General features: G+C 45.0%; 1 protein-coding gene across 1 annotated transcript in view; it reads left to right on the forward strand.

Moving 5' to 3' along the window:
- Positions 1-18128, forward strand: part of CPD (carboxypeptidase D) — a 575290-nt gene extending 557162 nt beyond the window's left edge. Inside the window, exons 20-21 of the mRNA XM_069226269.1 lie at positions 12601-12700; positions 13308-18128. Coding sequence (XP_069082370.1) covers positions 12601-12700; positions 13308-13534 — 327 coding nt within the window. The 3' untranslated portion in view covers positions 13535-18128. The remainder of the gene's footprint in view (positions 1-12600; positions 12701-13307) is intronic.
- Positions 18129-20652: the final 2524 nt, after the last annotated feature.

Below are 20652 nucleotides of genomic sequence, written 5' to 3' on the forward strand. Positions count from 1 at the left end.
GTAAGTACTTGCCTCCCCACGCTAGACTGCATTGCTGAGAACTGCGTGTTTTGCAGCTACTCCGGCTCCTGTGCACTCTTCGAGGATTTCCTTTGTGCACAGCCAAGCCTGGGTCCCCGGCACTCTAACCTGCATTGCACGACCTCCTGAGTTGTCCTCCGACTTCGTGGGACCCTCTTGTGCAACTTCGGGTGAGCTCCGGTTCACTCCACTTCGTAGTGCCTGTTCCGGCACTTCTGCGGGTGCTGCTTGCTTCTGAGTGGGCTCTTTGTCTTGCTGGACGCCCCCTCTGTCTCCTCACGCAATTGGCGACATCCTGGTCCCTCCTGGGCCACAGCAGCATCCAAAAACCGTAACCGTGACCCTTGCAGCTAGCAAGGCTTGTTTGCGGTCTTTCTGCACGAAAACACTTCTGCACGACTCTTCACGACGTGGGACATCCATCCTCCAAAGGGGAAGTTTCTAGCCCTTGTCGTTCTTGCAGAATCCAGAGCTTCTACCATCCGGTGGCAGCTTCTTTGCACCCACAGCTGGCATTTCCTGGGCATCTGCCCACGCCCGACTTGATCGTGACTCTTGGACTTGGTCCCCTTGTTCCACAGGTACTCTCGTCAGGAAATCCATCGTTGTTGCATTGCTGGTGTTGTTGTTTCTGGCAGAATTCCCCTATCACGACTTCTGTGCTCTTTGGGGAACTTAGGTGCACTTTGCACCCACTTTTCAGGATCTTGGGGTGGGCTATTTTTCTAACCGTCACTGTTTTCTTACAGTCCCAGCGACCCTCTACAAGGTCTCACAGGTTTGGGGTCCATTCGTGGTTTGCATTCCACTTTTGGAGTATATGGTTTGTGTTGCCCCTATCCCTGTGTGCCCCCATTGCATTCTATTGTGACTATACATTGTTTGCACTGTTTTCTATTGCTAATACTGCATATTTTGGTATTGTGTACATATATCTTGTGTATATTTGCTATCCTCATACAGAGGGTACTCACTGAGATACTTTGGCATATTGTCATAAAAATAAAGTACCTTTATTTTTAGTATATCTGTGTATTGTGTTTTCTTATGATATTGTGCATATGACACTAGTGGTACTGTAGGAGCTTCACTCGTCTCCTAGTTGAGCCTAAGCTGCTCTGCTAAGCTACCTTTTCTATCAGCCTAAGCTGCTAGACACCCCTCTACACTAATAAGGGATACCTGGGCCTGGTGCAAGGTGTAAGTACCCCTTGGTACTCACTACAAGCCAGTCCAGCCTCCTACACCCAGGACCTTGCAGCTGCAGCTTTGCTTCTTGTTGCTGCCTCTGCCTCCACCCCTACTGGGTAAGTACCTACAACTACATTGGGAAAGGACATGCTGCAGAGAGGGGCCCAAGAGACGAAGGTGAACCAATTCATGGCCCCTGGGACGACGACTCGGAGCAGGTTCCCGGATGGAGATACGGTAGAAACCCAAGGGGAGCCAAAGATACCTATTGGGGCACAAATCCTGGCAGCAGTTGAGGAGTCCAGTGCCACGATCCAGGCCAAGATGGACACCATCTCGCTGGATGTTAGCCTCCTGAGGACAGACCACCACAAGGTGGCAGAGGTCCCTGGCAACCGAACAGCATGTAACTGACTTACAGGGGGAAGTCGTTAATTTAAGAAGGTGCCTATCCTAACCGCCAAGACGATGGAAATTGAGCGGCGTGTTGAGGATGCGGAGGGCCGCTTCAGCTGATGACCTGCTGGGTCTGCAGGGGCCTCATCGGGTTCGACTCCGGTGGCTTTGGCCTCTGTGCCGGTGGGGACCCGATGATCCGATACTGGATCCAGACCGGCACCAGTTTCTCACAGTCTGCCTCCTCTGGCACTGGGCCTGATGTCTATGCTCCCTTCATCACTGGCGCCCACTGGTGGTGGAAACCCCATCCTCATTCCTGATGATCCGGAGCCGGAACAACGTCAAACTATGCAGATTCCAACTTCGGCGCTGATTAGGCCCAGTTCAGTGCCTGAGGCTTATTATGAACAGCCAGGCACAGGTAAGGAGTAGGATGGGTCTGAGGACCCTTAAGAGTACGGTTTGGAGCAGTTGGACTGGTATGAGGATCTAGGGGAAGCCAGTGGACTGGATACTTCCCCAGATGCTGGTATGCTCTCACCTCATACTGTGGCTACGGAGGAGGGAGCAACTTATGCTATGGTGGTGCGTAGGGCAGCTGAGGTCTTGGACCTACATTTGCCTACGGTGCCAGTCGGGACTAATCTCCTGACAGAGTTGCTTCAGCCGGGTGTTGCTTCAATGAAGTCCTTACAGATACCCTACTGGGGACATGGTCCAAACCCAGCAGAGGGGCTCCTGTGAATAGGACAATTGGCTGCCGCCATCGACCATCTCCAAATGACCCTAGTTTCCTCACCAGACACCCCACCCCGGAGAGCTTTGTGGTCCAAGCCTCCACTTCCCATGGTGCCTTCCCTTCCGCTCCCCCAAGAGGCTGGACTAACTTGGGAAGATGTTTTCTTTCACCAGCCTGACATTGAGGTCGGTAAACACCTCTTGCCTATTGGGCCGTTTTTCCCATACTTTATGGGATACTGTGGCTCAAGTACTGCCCCAGGTCCTGGAGGGTGTACAGGACACAGTCAGCCAAGCTGTCAAGGATGGGAGAGATGCAGTCAAGTTTACCATCCGGTGTGGCTTGGACAAGACCGACTCGCTAGGCAGGGAGATTTCTTTGACAGTGGCCCTTTGGTGCCACGCCTGGCTGCGTACCACTGGCTTTTCAGGGGATGTCCAGGAGAATTTGATGGACATGCCTGTAAGAAAGTAGGCTCTTCTGTGAGAAAGTAGGCTCTTTCTAGCATGGTTACCCCCATTTTTGGCCTGTTTGTCAGTGTGTTTGACTGTCACTGCGATCCTTCTGGCCAGGACCCCAGTGCTTATGCTCTGTTCCCAAATTTGTCACTTCATACTGGTAACCCAGTATTTCACTCCAAATTGGCATACTGGTGCCCCCTTAAGTCCTTAGTATATGGTACTAGGTACCCAGGGCATTGAGGTTCCAGGGTATCCCTATGGGCTACAGCATTCAATCAGTCAATCAATCATAGCATTTGTAAAGCACACTACTCGTGTGAGGGTCTCGAGGTCCTTGGGGAGGAGTGGGGGGGGGCAATGCTGCTACTGCTCAAACAGCCAGGTCTTGAGATGTTGCCTGAAGGTTAGAAGGTCCTGCGTCTGTCTCAAGTGTGTTCCACGTCTTGGCGACGAGGTGGGCGAATGATCTGCCACTGGCGGTCGTTCTTGATGCGTGGAACGGTGGCGAGGGCAAGGTCAGCGGAGCGAAGCTGGCGGGTCGGGTGTAGAAAGTGAGTCTGTTTGAGGTATTCTGGTCCAGCGTTGTGCAGTGCTTTGTGAGTGTGGATGAGGAGCTTGAACGTGATTCTCTTGTTGACGGGGAGCCAGTGCAGGTCTCACAGGTGGGCTGTGATGTGGCTGTGTTGGGGGATGTCCAGGATGAGGTGTGCGGCGGTGTTCTCTATGCGTTGCGTTCTTTTCTTGAGTTTGACCTTAGTTCCTGTGTAGAGGGCGTTGCCATAGTCCAGTCTGCTGCTTACGAGGGCTTGGGTGACCGTCCTTCTGGGTCTGGTGGGGATCCATCTGTAGATCTTCCGAAGCATGCAGAGGGTGTTGAAGCAGGAGGAAGAAACGGCGTTGACTTGCTGGGTCATTGATATCGATAAGTCCAGGATGAACCCCAGGTTGTGTGCGTGGTCGGTGGGTGTCAGTATGGTTCCCAGTGTGGCAGGCCACCAGTAATCGTCCCAGGGGAAGGGGTGGAGGCGAGGATGAGGACCTCAGTCTTGTCAGAGTTCAATTTCAGGCAGCTGTTCTTCATCCATTCGGCGATGGCCTTCATTCCTTCGTGGAGGTTGGGTTTGGCGGTGGCGGGGTCCTTGGTGAGGGAGAAGATCAGCTGAATGTCATCAGCGTATGAGACGGTGTCGAAGGCGGCCGAGAGGTCCAGGAAGATGAGGGCTGCGGTTTTGCTGTTGTCAAGTAGGGTCCTGATGTCGTTGCATTACTTTTGCCACCCTTAGGGAGCCCATGCAAAGTTCTACAGGACTGCCATTGCAGCCTGTGTGAAATGGTGCATGCACCCTTTCACAGCCATTTTCACTGCACCAGGTCACTTATAAGTCACCTATGTCAGGCCTTCCAACCCTGAAGGCTGGGTGCAAAGTAGCTGTGTGTGAGGGCACCCCTGCCCTAGCAGAGGTGCCCCCACGTCGTCCAGGTCCATTTTACCAGACTTCATGAGTGCAGGGCACCATTTTATGCTTGCACTGGACATAGGTAAATACCTATGTCCAGTTTCACAATGGTGACACTGAATATGGACATGTAAGGTATCTAACAGCTGGGAATTGTACCCCAATACCGATTCTAGCATTGGTCGTACAATCCCATGCATTCTGGGGGCTCCACAGTGGACCCCGGTTCAGCCATACCAGCCTTCTGTGGTTTTCCAGGCTGCCCCAGCTGCTCGCTCCTTACAGACAGGTTTCTGTCCTTCTGTTGCTTAAGCAGCTCAAGCCCAGGAAGGCAGATCAAGGTATTTCCTTTGTGAGAGGGGTGTTACACCCTCTCCCTTTGGAAATAGGTGTTACAGGCATGGGAGGGGTAGACTCCCAGAGCCTCTGGAAATGCTTTGAAGGGCACAGGTGGTGCCCTCCTTGCATAATCCAGTCTACACCGGTTCAGAGACCCCCCCCCCCAGTCCCTGCTCTTGTGCAAAACTGGACAAACGAAAGGGGAGTGACCACTCCCCTGTCCATCACCACACCAGGGGTGGTGCCTAGAACTCCTCCAGAATGTCCCTGGGTTTGCCGTCTTGGATTCCAAGGTGGTGGGGCACTCTAGGAGCATCTGAGTGGCCAGTGCAATGCATGTTACGTCAGAGAACCCTCATAGGTGCTTACCTGGTTAGGTGACCAATCCCTCTTTCAGGGCTATTTAGAATCTCTCTCTGTGTTTCTTCAGATTCTGATTGCAAGACTCCAACAGGAATCCTCTGCATCTTTTACTTCATCTGCTACCTACGGAACCGCAGCTGAACCCTCCAGGAACTCTACAAACTGCAACAAAGAAGCAAAGGCGACTTCTGCAACATTGTAACTTCAGCTCCTGCCAGCAACTGCAACAGTTTCCAGGTTGTGCATCCTCAGAGGACTTCCTGTCTTCGGCCTGCACCAGAAGAACCGAAGAAATCTCCCGTGGAGTGACGGAGTCACTTCACTGCTTCAGCAGGCACCTCTCTGCAGCGATGACCGGTGGCGTGGGTCCCCTCTCCAGACGACGAGCGTGGATCCAGCAATACAGCTGGTGGACTAAAGTGACCCCCGACAATCCCAAGGTTCAGCTGTCCAACTTTGGTGGAGGCAAGAGCTTGCCTTCCCCCGCAAGACAGAACCCCCGTGCACCACGTGATTTGCAGTTGCCAAGGCTTGTCTGCGACCTTCCAAGAAGTTCTTCGTCCACACACCGCTTAGGCCCCCAGCACTCCATTTTGCGACGCACAGCTTCCTGAGTATTTCTCCGGCGGCGTGGGATCCCTTTGTGTCGTGTTGCGTGGATCTCCATTTGCACCTTCTTTGTCCCGAGCTGTGGGACTCCTGTGCGTGCTGCCTGGTCTTCTGAGGGCTCCGAGTTGCTGAGAGCCCCCTCTTACTCCCCCTCCTAGGTAGAGGCCACCAAGTCACAGGCAGCGCCATTTTCTGCCAACAGTGAGTTTTGCGTGTGTCAAGGCTTGTTGGAGGAATCCAGCAACGCAAACCAGACTGCAATCATCCATCCGGTGTTGGACATCTTCTGCACCAACCAGGAACCCGCATCAGTCTTCTTGGGTGCATAACTGACTTTGTCTTCTCACTGGTGGTTCTTCTTTTGCTCCTGTTCTCCCTGGACTCTTCAGTGTTTCTTGGACTTGGTCACCTTCTTCCACAGGTCTTCAGGTCCAGGAATCCATTGTTGGTGTCTTGCAGTCTCTTCTGGTTCTTGCATAATCTTCAATCATGAATTCTTGTGTGTTTCAGGAAACTTAATGTGATTTACTCCTGTTTTCCTGGCTCTAGTGTGGGCTCTATTACTTACTTTTGGTGTTTTCTTGCACTCCCAGTGCCCCTCTACATTCTAAACTTGCCTAGCTGGGAGACAGACTTTCGCATTCCACTATTTTAGTATATGGTTTGTGTTCCCCCTAGGCCCATTGCAACCTATTGTGATTTTCACTATTTGAAATGTTTTCTAACAGTTTACTTGCATGTTTTTGGATTCTAGTGTATATACCGTGTATATTACTTACCTGGGACATGGGAGTATAGTCTCTAGGGTATTTTGGCATTTGTGTCACCAAAATAAAGTACCTTTATTTTTGTAATGTGTGTGACTACAGTGGTATTGCAAGAGCTTTGCATGTCTCCTAGTTCAGCCTTGGCTGCTCATCTATAGCTTCCCCTAGACAGCCTAGCTGCTAGACACTGACTACATTTCACTAATAAGGGATAACTGGACCTGGTAAAAGGTGTAAGTACCTTTGGTACTCACTGCAAACCAGGACAGCCTCCTACAATGCCTTTCGATTGTTCACGCCTTTTTGGTAAGAAGGCAGACTCTGCTCTTGAGCGGTTAAAGGACTTTCGAGCCAGTCAGATCCTTGGGTCTCTCAGCGCCCGTTTGCCAGCAGTCTGCCTATCTCCCCTTTCGAGGCTTCGGGAGGGACGCAGTACCACGCCAACCCCATGTTAGCCACCATCCTCCAGCTTCACAGCATCCAGTGCAAGGACGAGGTTGTAGCACCTTCAGCCCCAGAGGGTCTAGCCAGAGGTCGGCCACCACCCAGCCCCCCTCTTCTGAAATACCCAAGCCTCCTAGTATGGTTCTGGCGGTGGTAGCAGCTCATTTGCGCAGTTTAAGGATTTCAGTTTTCCCCTACCTCGACGACTGGCTGTTGAAGGCTCCTATGCCCCAGGCTCTCGTCACCCACCTTCAGACTACGACGGACCTCCTGCATTCACTGGGGTTCACTATAAACGTGCCAAAGTCACACCTGACTCCCTCTCAGAAGCTCCCTTTCATCTGAACTATTCTGGACACAGTGCAGTTTCGGGTTTATCCTCCCGAGCAGCAAGTCCAAGATAATCAGGTTATAATACCAGTGTTTTGGCCTCTATCCTAGATTTTGGTGAGACAGACGCTGAGGCTGTTGGGACTCATGGCTTCCTGCATCCTGTTAGTCAAGCATGCCAGATGGCATATGAGGGCTCTGCAGTGGGACCTGAAGTTCCAGTGGGCGCAGCATCAGGGAAAGCTTACCAATACGGTTCAGATCTTGGAGGGAACTGCAAAAGACCTGCAGTGGTGGTTAGTGAACTTGGGTCAAAGGCACTCTCCTCTCCCTTCCCCAACCAGATCTCACAGTAGTGACAGATGCGTCACTTCTGGGAGGGGGCACCTCTGAGAGGCAGAGATCAGGTGCTTCTGGTCTCCAGTGGAATCAGGGCTCCATATCAAAATATTGGCGCTTTTGGCGATCCAGCTAGCATCAAAAGCATTTCTTCCTGTTGTGAAAGGGAAGGTAGTGCAGGTGTTCACGGACAACACCACCGCAATGTGTTACTGCAACAAATAGGGTGTGTGGGGTTGTGGACCCTTTGTCAAGAGACTCTGCGTCTCTGGACATGGTTGGAACAGCAGGGCATAACCCTGGTGGTTCAACACCTGGCAGGTTCTCTGAACGCCAGGGTGGACAAGCTCAGCTGTCAATGCCTAGCGGATCAAGAGGTGTATCTCCATCCAGAGGTGGCACAAGGACTAGTTCAGAAGTGGGGAGAGCCTTGTTTAGATCTGTTCACCTCCACAGAGAACGTGCAATGTCAGCAGTATTGGCAAAGCTTTTCGTTGCGATTGGAGTTCAGGCCTTCTGTATGCTTTTCCACCCATACCACTTCTGCCCAGAGTTCTCAAGAAGATCAAGAACGACTGGGCCCAAGTAATCCTAGTGGCTCCGGATTGGGCACGGAGAGTCTGGTATCCCGAGCAACTGAAAATGAGCATCAGTCCTCCGATCAGGCTGCCCCTTTGGGAGGATCTTCCATCACAGCAGCAGGGGGAGGGTTCTCCACCTGAATCAGTCAACTCTGCGCCTTCATGCATGGAGATTGAGCAGCGGCAGTTGATGGCTTTTGACCTTCCTCCTGAACTCTGTAAATTTATTTTGCCAGCCAGGCTTCCCTCCACTAAAACGGTATACTCCTGCCATTGGAAATGCTTTGTATATCATTGTGCAGAAAGGTCTATTTGACCCTCTTTCTTCTTCTTTTTTCGATATTCTTTTCTTCATTCTTTCTCTAGCCCAGCAGGGTTCTGCCTTCGGGACTCTCAAGGGCTATCTTTCTGCTTAGCTTATCGGCATTTCTTCTGCTGCCTGATCAGCTTTCTCTGTTCAAATCTCCTATTGTACATAGTTTCCTCAAAAGGGCTTGTACATATGTTTCCCCCTACGCCCTTTATTATGCCTCAGTGGGGCATTTCTTATGTGTGCTCCTTTTCAAGCCTGTGCATAACTGTCCCCTCCAGCTGCTCACCATCAAGACGGTCTTCTTAGTGGCAATAACATCTGCCAGGGGGGTGAGTGAGATGCAAGCTCTGTCATCAAAGCCACTGTATCTCACTATCCACCCAGACTAAGTGGTTCTCAGAACTCTTTCCTCCCTAAGGTGGTAACCCCATTCCATCTGGGTCAGAACTTCACCCTGCCCACCTCTGCATCCCTCTAAAGAAGAGGAGCAACTCAATCGACTGGGCCCAAAAAGAGCGTTGATGTTCTACCTTGACCACACAAAAGAGTTCCAGGTGGATGACCAACTCTTTGTGGGGTACACTGGAGCAAAGAAGAATTGGGCAGTGCAGAAACAAACCATTTCACGCTGGGTCATTATCTGCATCAAGATATGCTACGCATTGGCCAGGAAGCAGCCTCCGAGGGGCTTGAGGGCTCATTCTACCAGGGGCAAAGCTGCCACCACTGCCCTAGCTCAAGGCGTACCAGTCCTGGAGATCTGTCAGGCGGCAACATGGGCGTCTTTGCACACGTTTGCAAAACATTACTGCCTGGACAGTCTGATACGAAGAGATGGGCACTTTGCCTGTTCAGTCCTACAGGACTTTTAGTGTAAGGAGTACTATCCACAGCCCACCGCCAGGAGGTTATGACTTGGGTATCTATTCAAAGGTAAGGAATCTGCAGCTAGAAGTCTCTATCAGATGAACAAGTTACTTACCTTTGGTAATGCTTATCTGGTAGAGACTCTATCTAGCTGCAGATTCCTTACACCCTCGACCATGATAAGCATGGAAACAACATTCTGACATTGAAGCAGCACTCCCCATGCTGTCCAGCTTATCATGGTCGTTTGGTACTTTTGTACGCCGCAAGAGAGATATTTATAAACAGATTATACACAATACTCTTCAAAGAGGGATATTTCATGCTTTGTTCTGACAGTAGCATTGTGGGTTAAATGTTTTCGTAGTATATTCGGTTTATGTCTAATTTTGAGCCTTGAAAAAGTCTTGTAGATGAAACACGTGTTGGCTGTTGCATCTCTGGACTGATGATATCCGCCCTCTTCATGAACTATTATAAGGAATAATAAAGAATCACGGCTGTTGCCTCTTTGGACCTATGGTGTTTGTCCTCTTCATGAACTATTAGAAGGAAAAATAAAGGATTACCTTTTGATACTTACTTTGAACTGTTGTCTCCAATGACTGAGAATATCGTGGACTATTATGGTGTGCCCTAGTTGGGATATTATTATGGGGTCATAGACACATTGCTAGGATGCCTAATTCCTATGGAAGTGACTGTACCACCAGATCATCTTTCTGATAGTGAACTACGTTGCGGGGTCTCTGAATGCCAAGGCAGATGAGCTGAGCAGATGTTTGCTTCCAGGTCGCAAATGGCATCTCTGCCGCAAGGGGCTTCTTTAACCAGTGGTGCGTGCCCTGGTTAGATCTCTTTGCCACTGACAGAGTGAACATAAAGTGTCAACTATACTATACACAGGGGATTTCTTCAGCTCAGCCACTTAGAGATGTATTTCAACTGCAGTGGGACACAGTATGTGTTCTGCCACTGCTTCAAGTTCTAAGGATTATCATAAGAGACCAGGCCAGGAGACTGTAGTACCAGAGTTCCTGAGTATGAACATTTGCCCTCTGATCCAACTACGACTGTATTAGCACGTCCTGCCTTAACAGGGGGAGTCTTTCTGTATTTATCCGATCAACCATCTCTATTTAAGTCGCCTATCGTAATGTGTTTTTTTATCAGTGGCCTGATTCACATGTGATGTAGTGTTCACTGTGATTACTGACATTCAATACAGTTTTCCTTTTTTTGTGTGCTCTCTATTTTCTGGAACAAGGGAAAGGAAGGTGGATTAAAAGGGCCCTGTCAAGCTCTCCATTAAGGTTGTTGTGCGCTGCCAAGAAGCAGCCACCTTAAGACTCTCCGTCTCATTCTACCAGGCTGTGGGTGTTGGTGCACCTGTTGACAAAACACTGTTGCCTTGACAGCGAGGTCCAGCAGGAGGGCCATTTTGTCCCCTCGTTCTTTCAAGGTTTTTTGATCTGCGTCCACTAACTACTGAACATGTTTAAACTGCAGTCGGTATTTCAGCTCTTCCATTTCTCGCATTGGCACAGATGTTTATAGTTCATGCTTCGTGTAGTTCTATTCCTCATTATTATGCATATATATATAACCATGAATTATAAATATCTGTGCCAATGCGAGAAATGGAAGAACTGAAATATCGACTTTATTTCCCTGGTGCATTATGGTATATGGAGGATCTGTGGACTACAGTATGATTAAGCAGTTAATTCAAGTGATTTCTGTGCTGACTCTTACCAATGCTTAAGGCTGTTGTTCAGCCGAAACGCGTCTGGAAGTAATTAAGCTTAATCATTTGATTAATAATGGAGAACGAACTCCCTCCACCGTCAGGCTTCAGTTTTCTTTGCTACATTTAAAAAAAATGACAAATAGTGAAATATTGAAAATAAAACATGTTTTCTTCATTTTAGCCGTAAGCACCCCCTCGCCTCACCCCCACCTCATAGCGGGCTATACCGGACATTAAAGGCTCGGGGCATTAAAGGCCCAAGGCGAATAGCTATAAGGTTATTACAACATTTCGCCCCTAAAGGGCCTAATATCCTAATTATAAAAATCAAGGTGGTTGAAATCCCTGACGACATCTTTGAGCCACAGGCTGTTGGCTGTTGAACATCCTCAGCAAGAACTGTGAAAGGGGGCTGACGTCAATTAAATTAAGGCTGTGCTGCAGGACTCACCAGAGCCTCCCCCCCCCCCTCCTCCCTAGCTCAGTCACTGGAGCCTCGGAGGGATGGAGGGGTAATGCCGCTCAGCTCCTGGGTCTCCCTGGCTCAGCTGAACGAAAAAAATCAGTTTAGTCAAGCTAGGGAGAACCAGGGGCTGGCTGACTTCAGCCTTCGACTCGGGCCTTTAATGCCTTTTATGGGCGGCCTAGCCTGCTACGGCAGGCTATTAGGCTATATTAAATTTGGCCCTTCGTAGTGAGTCCTGCAGAACTGTTTTGAAATCAGTGGAGGGGGGCTTTAGCTTTACAACTTGTTTGGTAAAGAACTCACAGTAGCTGGTTTCCCTCAGAGGACCACATGCAAATGTTAATGTTCTGTACCTTCTTAATACCGTACATAGCAAGACATAATTATTTTATTTTGTGTAGCATTTTTATGTTGTCAATTAATGAAGTACCACTTTTCCAATGTATGCTTTTTCAATTGAAGTACTGGCCTGAAATATTTTAAAATGTACTTAAAACTGTATTCTATGCCCTCTTGAATAGACAAGGTGAAAAGCATACATCTCATCTCTGTACCCGCTGTCAAGCCACTGACCCATATAGCATAGCTAGGCATTTCTGTGGGTAGTAGGTAACTGAACAAAAGATTATGGTGGTGTTGGCGGAAGTACTCCAGTTGGCTGGGGTGCATAGAACTCACGAGTGAGAATGTATCAGCATGAAGAAAACCCACTTGAAAATACATCTCAGTACAGTATTTGGACCTCCAAGAGACTGGGTGTTCCCTGGATTGCATGCTGCTGGGTATACTTAGACTGTTGCCATAACCTGATCAGCAGCACAAATGTCCTGTGCCCAGACCCACCTCCTTGAGACATTCGTTTTCTGTGTCTGCTTAATTGTGTGTACTTGACACTAATCTGTATTGAAAGGTGTAAAGCGGTACTCGGTGTTTTGCTTATCTGGTCTCGGATTTACATTATATCACAGATTGACGTGATCTTCCGTAATAACTACCTGTATCTCCGTTTAATTTCACATATTTCTATTTTTATAAAATGTCAGTTTGCTGCCATGCCATTAAGTCTGTTTCTTCATATCTAGCCCTTGTTTTCTCTCCACCTTTGTATTGCTTCATGGTAAATGAATCCTCTGTGACCTGAGCCTGCTGTTCTGTCTGTTCCAGGTTCTGGTTCGGCATGATGCTGCTAGCTCTGTGGCCATTACCTTTGACCTGGATAACCGGATCTTTGGACTTCCTCGGGAGCTGGTTGTGACTGTGGCAGGTAAGGTGGCGAGTTAATAGTAAATAGGTTTGAAAATCGTATATTTGAATCAGATCTAACGAGGATCTGAAAGCCACTCTCCACCTTCTCAAAGTTGTTTCTTTGTCCATTTTCTCTAATTCTCCCTAGTCCCATTTCTTCATGCTTCCCTAATCATCTTTGCCTAATTTAAAGTGGTATGCTCTTGACTAGTACGGGTTTTAGCTTTTGGTCCGTTAAATTCATTGATGTTTTAGAAGTAGGTTTGCAGAGACTCTGCTAAACCCGATTGCTCATACATCAGTCTTCAGTGAAATGACACAACCATTTTTTTAAATCCTTTTCTATCTTCTTCTGTCCCGGGTCATTTTAATGATTTTTTTTAAAAAAAATTCTGCTGATATCCTTCTAGCTAGCCTCCACTACAACGTTGTAACATATTGTAGTATGCACATGGTTTGCTTTTTTTCTGCCGCTTTATATTGACCTGGATTTAGAATCAATCTTGATCTGAAGTGGCTTATTTCCTCATGGCAGACATCTTTGTGTAGCATGTGCTTAGTTCATATGTTCTCTATTTGTTCATTCTGTCGTTCACCTGTTACTCGTTTTCTTTTCTTGCTTTTAGGGGCCACCATGTCTGCCTTGGTATTGACAGCGTGCATTATTTGGTTCGTCTGCTCCATCAAGTCTGGCAGGCACAAGGATGGCTTTCACAGACTGCGGCAACATCATGACGACTATGAGGATGAGATTCGCATGATGTCTTCTGGCTCCAAGAAATCTCTCCTTGGCAATGAGTTTCAGGATGAGACTGACACGGAGGAAGAGACTCTTTACACAAGCAAACATTGACCCTTTCCCTAAGCAGGACTCTGCGCCACAGAAACTAAAAGTCAAGAGGGATGCATGGACTGGCAGCATCCAGACATGAAGCAGGCTCTGCTGGATCCGAGGCTCTGGACCTCTCACCTTAAGCCTCCCGGTTGCCTCTCTCAATAGCTTATGTTGATGCCTGTGCACTGGAGCAGCAGGCATGCCTCCCCAGCAAAAGCTGCCACCTTTTTTCTTAAGTCAAAAAGAGATTGTTTTTATACATTCAGAGTTCATCTGAGCCGATAAATTACATTCGTATATTTGATTGTGAAGGATCACATTTCTTGGCAAATCTGATGTATTCGTAGATTAGGTGCTACAGTGTTCTAACACTTTTTAATGATATTTACATGTTTAGTAGGCTAATATCTATCTTTTTATATAAAGTAATACAAGGCAACAATTGGGTATCGTGATGGGATGTCAAATTAGTTGGTAAGTTTCTGAAAGCCTTTTTTTGGGTATACTGCATAGTATATAGAATTTTGTTGTAGTGGGTACTGGCTTTGCACAATTGAATCTGTAGTTTGCAAGTATTGTTGATGTATTTAAAACCACATCTGTTCGGATATCCGGTGTCTGGAATACTGTTCTTGGTGGAATGTTGGAGTTAGCGAGTGGACAGTCTTGCAAAGCTTTTGAAGAAAATCTTGCCAAAAACGTCGGTGTGCCTCTCTTGCTTTGATTATGCTGGTTTTCAAAGTTTGCATTCTCGTAGTCTGTGCGGGGAAAGTTGACCATTAAGTGGTAGAGTTATTGTTACTGGAGGGATGCCTACCTCAAAATATAAGGCAAGGGAGATATTTGTTTGCTCACAAAGTAACAATGTCACTCTGTCCGCAGATACTTTTTAGAAGAGTGGCAAAGTCTAAGCAGGTTTTGATGTATATTTGGCTAGCCTTTTTATGAAAAAGTTTTGGCAGTATACATGCTTTAGAAGTACTAACATGACTTAAATCTTCCCAACTCAGTTGACCCTAATCCATAGCGTCGTAATTGTGGAGAATGCTGTTCCTGTTGAACAGATTCTGGGAGTTGCTGATCCAAGGGGATGTTGAAAATCAGAAGATCCATTGCTTTTTTGTTTTGTCTTCAGAATTACGCCCCCTGCTTTACTACGTCATGATTTTATTTGTCCCCTGGCTTGGTACCTTTGCTAGAAAGATGTCTCTTGTGCAAAATGGCCTGGATTTTAGCGATAGTGCATCGGTTCACTGTATTAACAGTAAAACTAAATTCTTTATAGTGTTTAAAAAAAAGTCAGATTGCTGGAGGAATGTCCAGAAAAGGCACGTGCTTTTGAGGGTCATTGTCAAGCCATGTAGAAACTTTTTGCAGGGTTCATTACAATTCATTGAAAATAGTATGCACACACAGATGCTCGAGCAATAATGTGTCCAGTGTTTTGACTAATGGAGACAGCAATTTGATGCAAGTAATCAAACCACTGCAGACTGAAAGTCAGCATCGTTGAGTTGTGACCAGATGAGGCCTTTTGTGTTCAGAATGGAACTCTGTTTCTATCATGAAAACCATTGGGGTTGAAATGTTCAGAATCAAGCATTTGCCAGCCTGCTCTGTATAATGCTTCACATTCTAGTGCTAAGCGGTCAGTCAGACTTTGCAGAGCCTTTATTACTTGTATTTCCATCAGTTGTTTCAAAATTCTGTTTCGTGATGTAATTGTTATTTATGAATGTAATTGCCTTTTGGGAGGAAACATGAAAAATGTTATGAGAAATTGAGCCATGAGTTATTCAGCAAACTGCACTTCCGCCTTATTTAGGATTGTAAATAAGGTGCAAAATAATAGATTTAAATTTGAATTGCTCTTTAGAAGGAAGTCTAGAACAAACTGACCTTGCCCAAGATCATGTGTGACCCTGATACAATATATGTATCCCACATTGCCTAGCTGGAGAAAGAAAAAAACGTTCACTCACCTCGGTTTTCAGAAGAATCTTTTCCTGTCGTAATGGAAAGTGCGTTTATTTTCTCTGCCCTATTTTGTTTTTGCACATGTGCCTGCCAGTATATTATCGTACTTTCATATGTAATATTTATATTCCTTTGACTACGAAGTTTCTCCAGACTTTAAAACAATGCGTTTTGTAAACATTTGGGCTGAGTTCTGTCGAATTTAGAAGATATATTTTCTTGATTCATAACAGTTTTTAATTATCCATCCAGGAGAATGTTGAGGAGGCTCTGTAATTAATCCAGTTTATATACTCCAGTCCATCACCACGCCATTTGATATAACACTTTACAAATCCATGTCTACTTGTTGAGATGTGTAGGAATAGAAAAATAAACTTAATAGAAAGTGGTGTCAGAATCCCATAAATAAGTGGTGTGTAATCTCTTAATACATCGTGGGTTGAATTGATCAACTGTTCAAGTTAATCTCCATACACATTTTGTACTTGAGTTGGGTGTCAAGAATGTGGCCTATTGTCCTACATTGCTACAGAATGTTTTGTGACAGAGTGGGTGTGTTGGTTTGACAGAAGAAAAACTAACATGCAACCACTAGTCATTCTTATACACACTAATGCCTTGGAGCAGTAAAGGAAATCCTTTACTGGAAGAGTGTTCTTTAGATTAATCGTGAAGTGAATATCGAAGTGCTTTTGGAGAAGACATGTTTGAAGTGGAAAACGATCCTTAATGTGCTCAATGCTGACAGGTTGAGACCTAAACTTTTTTGTGGTTTGTGAGAGCTGTGGAAACATATCTTGGAAATAAGCAGAATGTCGTTCGATATAAATGAATTGTATCCACCTTGGATCCACTGAATATGGCTCTCCCTCTCAAATTGTATCCATCTGGTAGAGCAGCCTGATTCATAAATGGGGGCAATCAAATTGTCACCTGCTGATATTATATAGCGTGAGGCACAAATATTTAGCATTTTGTTCATTTCCATGCTTTGATGAAGTGTTATGCATGACAACAATGGCTCTGTACTCCCATTTATGACCGACATGAAGCTGGTTTTTGTGTGCTGAGTATTGCAGCGTACACTTTTTGAGGTCGCATCCCAGACTGGTGAAGCTGTGTGTCTTGGACTAGGGGATCCTTGCATAGTTTCCCCCATTGTGATTGAGGGAGGACTGTCCATTCGAAGCATTCATTTTTGCACTTTTTACGATACCCTCAAATGACAAATGGTTGAAGTGATATTAGTACTCTAGACAACTATTGTCATTTAGATTACCATGTTATGTGGTTTATTCTTCAATGAATATTCTCCTTTTGTAAATTAAGGTGATTGTATATGGTCATTTTGACCATTTTTTTGTTATTTTATTTTTTTTAAATTAATGCTTCTTTGCATTTTGAATGTTTTCATCGCCAAAAATGTATCTATGTGAAAGAAGTTTTACTCCGGCTAATGAGCCTGGACGTTACAGGCTTAACGTTTGGGTCAGTTGAGTTGTGTAATGCAATTCTAGCCTGTAAACTGCCAGTAGGTCAGAGCCCATATCCTGTCTCCTCTACCTGCAATAAGTATCTACTATTTCTCCATCGCCTTTTACGTCGTGGGACAAGTGTGTGCTGTGCGAAGAAATGGAGTATTGTTTTGGCAGTAATGGAGCTGTTCATCTGATGTTATAAGACTCTTCAAAATTGTTGTGCGACTGGAACTCGCATAGGGTGCGTGCAGTGATTGCTTAAAGGTTTTCAACCAGTCTGTTTTTGATGTGGTTGACAGATTTATACTTCACAGGAAGGGTTTGTGGGTTGAGGATGATATTTTTGATATTTTTGTATTTTCAGAAAAGCCTTGATTTTGGACGATCGGATATTTGCTGGCCTTTACCTAACTGACGGTGCGTTATTTGGAAGACATATTGTCTGCTATTAATCTACAAAAATAAACTTAGGAGTTTAGAGAGCCATCTAATCTTACATAGCCATTGTTTTCTCACATATAAATTGAGGTCTCCTCAGCTGAACTGAAACTGCATTAGTTTTGACTGCTGACCCACAAATGTTTGTGTACCTGTTGGGATTTCACTTTAATCTACATAACTTTTCCAACACAATTATGCACGTGTTTTTACATGAATACCATAATTCTGCATTTGATGGCTCAGGAACAGTATGAACCAAGGCGCACCGTCCATTGTCGCCAGCCTACAAGTGTCCAGTCACTTCACTTTTTTATGAGACTGTACCCCACGGGTTAGATGTGCTTGTCTTTCCTCTTTAAAAAGTTACCTTTAACACAAGTAAAAATAGTTAAAAATGCTTGTAGAAATACACAAATCTAAGGTGTTTGCTTAGAAAGTTACGTTTTTGGGGGCATGCCTCCCTTTCGTCCATTGTCCAAAAAGGACGCACGAATTTCTGTTACCTACACATTGCTGAAGCCGTTTGCTTCCATGCATTGTGCCTTTTGTGGAACATTACAATGGATTTAGAAAAAAACGTAAGCAGTTGATGGAAACTTGGTCATGAATTGTAATTTATATGCTGTTGACAAGTGAGTGATATGACATGATTTCAGGGTTCTTTTTTGTATTCAGAGATCAAATATTCTGTATATATAAAAACAAAAAAAATCGCAATGTGTTTTGTCTTTATTCAATGCCATCCGTCATTTTATAATCGTCCGGTGTGTAGACCAAAGATGTTAGCTTCAGTCTTATGGCTCCATTTTTCATCTCCGTTTGGAAAATTCTTCAGCCACAGATATGTGAAAAAGCTCACCAAAAGATGTCATTGTACAAGTGAAAAGGGTCACGTCGTTGCCCCTTCCTCACATTTGTCACCAAACATTTCCAGCCAGTTGTTTTGATCAGGGTGGACAACTGCCTTCTCTGTTGCGCTTTCTCATTTTTTGTTGGGTTTTATTTTTGTATGTGCATTATCTGCGTTTGATTGTTTGTCAAAGGAGGTTTCCCCACCGTGAAATTGTAAGTAACACTTGTGAATACTGAACATCTTTTTCTGTGCTTGGCATCGCGAAACACATTTTTGCAGTAGAACATTTTTTTATTAGTAGTTAAAATAGTTTGTCTAGTTTCCTTTGTTACAGTTGTCATAAATTATTCAGGATAACTGCATGAGGGTATCAAACATTGACACAAACTAAAAGGCCCCAGAAGGTATAGTGTTTCAGAAGGTGGTTGAGGGTCATGACCTTTCAATAAGGCTTGTAGTTACACCTCCTCATATCGGAGGATTTGTCTAGCCTCAAGACCCTTAAAGAGAGATCCGAGAAATAGCAAGCAAATAGATGAAAAATGAAAGCAAGCCAATGTCCAGATCTTTGATTACACACTTCCAGTACTCCTAGATCCATCAGAGGGGACTGAATGTATGCAACTGATCTGGAGAACACTTAGCTTTTATTTCCCAATCGCCACCAGCGCCATAGATGGTCCTGCTAATAAGGTTGTTTTGCTTTCCCCCCCCCATAAAGAGCAGCACAATCTAGCTAGTCATCCAACTGTTGGGCTTGAGGTTTCAGATTATTCTCTTCAAGTACTCTTCAGTTCACTGAAACATCTATTACCTGGCAGCCATTGTGGATATGCAGTAAATTAATGTTTCTGAAATATCACCCTATATGTGTTAGATATCACCAGTATTAGCGTTGAAAACTAGTCTGCATTTTCATTGCCCCAACGTTTTGTCTGTGACCATTGCATCAGTATCCGGGAGATCAAATATTTTTCACACTGGGATGACAAGCTGAGTTCATCTTCTGCAGCTTTTCACTTGTTTGCATTGTGGTGTGGCCTGAAGTCCTTAATGAAACAAGTTCCTTTCCAACAGAAATTACCTGTGCAAACACATTGATGTTTTGCCAACTGGATAGGGAGATATCATTGGTCAGCTCTAATTCCAGGAAATATGTTTTGAGAAGTAATTCCCTTTTAGCACATCAAAATGTTGGAGTAATATCATATCAGTTGCATCCGACCAATTTCATTCATGCCCATATCAAAAACTCTACAACAGTGTTTTGTTCAGACGTGGTCGACTGCTCGGTAAAAGTCCAAATCTAGCCTTGCCTGATAACGTAAGACTTCTCGATTACATCTGTTCATTCTCTTTTGCATGTACAAAATCAGAAGCAAATGCTTTGAGGAAAACATTCCATGAAAACTGGTGGGTCCTAAATTACTAGTTATTGCACGACTTTTCCTGAAATGTAGGCTGTTTACACATAAATGATTACAATGAACAATAAGTAGCTGTGCCTCAAAACAGGATCTCAGAATCTTAAGCATTTTTTCGCATGCCTAATTTTCTAATAGTATGTGTTCTTGTCTCTGGATTTTGTTTGTCCAAAACATATGCACTCCATATATGTATCCTTTGTTCTAATATGATAGATTATGATCCCCAGGATTTGTGAATTTGATTAATGTGCTATTGAAAAATAACCAAACTATGGCAATTGTATTTTTAGAACTTGATGTCAAAAATGTATGTGCAAGAATGTTTGGATGTGTTTTTTTCAGAAAAGTGCCTTAAGGTTTCACTATCATAGAAATGCCTTCTTTGGAATTTTCTTAAATCGATGCAACGAAAACGATACATTTTTAGAGTTATTTTATTATTAGTTTTTGCAATTTATGCAGAACATTATAGGTGAAGACAACGGTAAAGATTTTATAAACTAGTCAAAGTTCTGAATTCAGCAAAAGGTTCATTTGATTAGATTGTTAAAGCCGCACCCCAAAAAATCCTCTCGAATTCAAAACATAGTTGTGCAAATAGGTTGAAAAAAAATAATTTCTGTAGCTTTTTCTGTTGAAGCATAACTATGCATCTGACGCTGCATTTCCCAGAGCGCTCCGGTTGTAAAAATACCTGCATCGTCCATAGGCTAAAAAATGCATGCAGTGCCTGCAACTGAGCTGTGTTAATGATTTTTCGTGGCAGTGTTCACTAAACGATGATAAATAAAAATAACTAAAATTGATAGAAAGGAAAATATGCATTTTGGAATTCTACGCACAAATTAAAATTCCGAGATTAGGGTCATTCCAACCGCCTTAAAACATTGAACACCCACAATGTCAACCAACTCTGATGGGTTTTAAGCAAGAATAGTTTGTTGGCTGATTTGCGCA

This window comes from Pleurodeles waltl, chromosome 3_1 (assembly GCF_031143425.1).
Source record: "Pleurodeles waltl isolate 20211129_DDA chromosome 3_1, aPleWal1.hap1.20221129, whole genome shotgun sequence".
Taxonomy (NCBI): Eukaryota; Metazoa; Chordata; class Amphibia; order Caudata; family Salamandridae; genus Pleurodeles; species Pleurodeles waltl.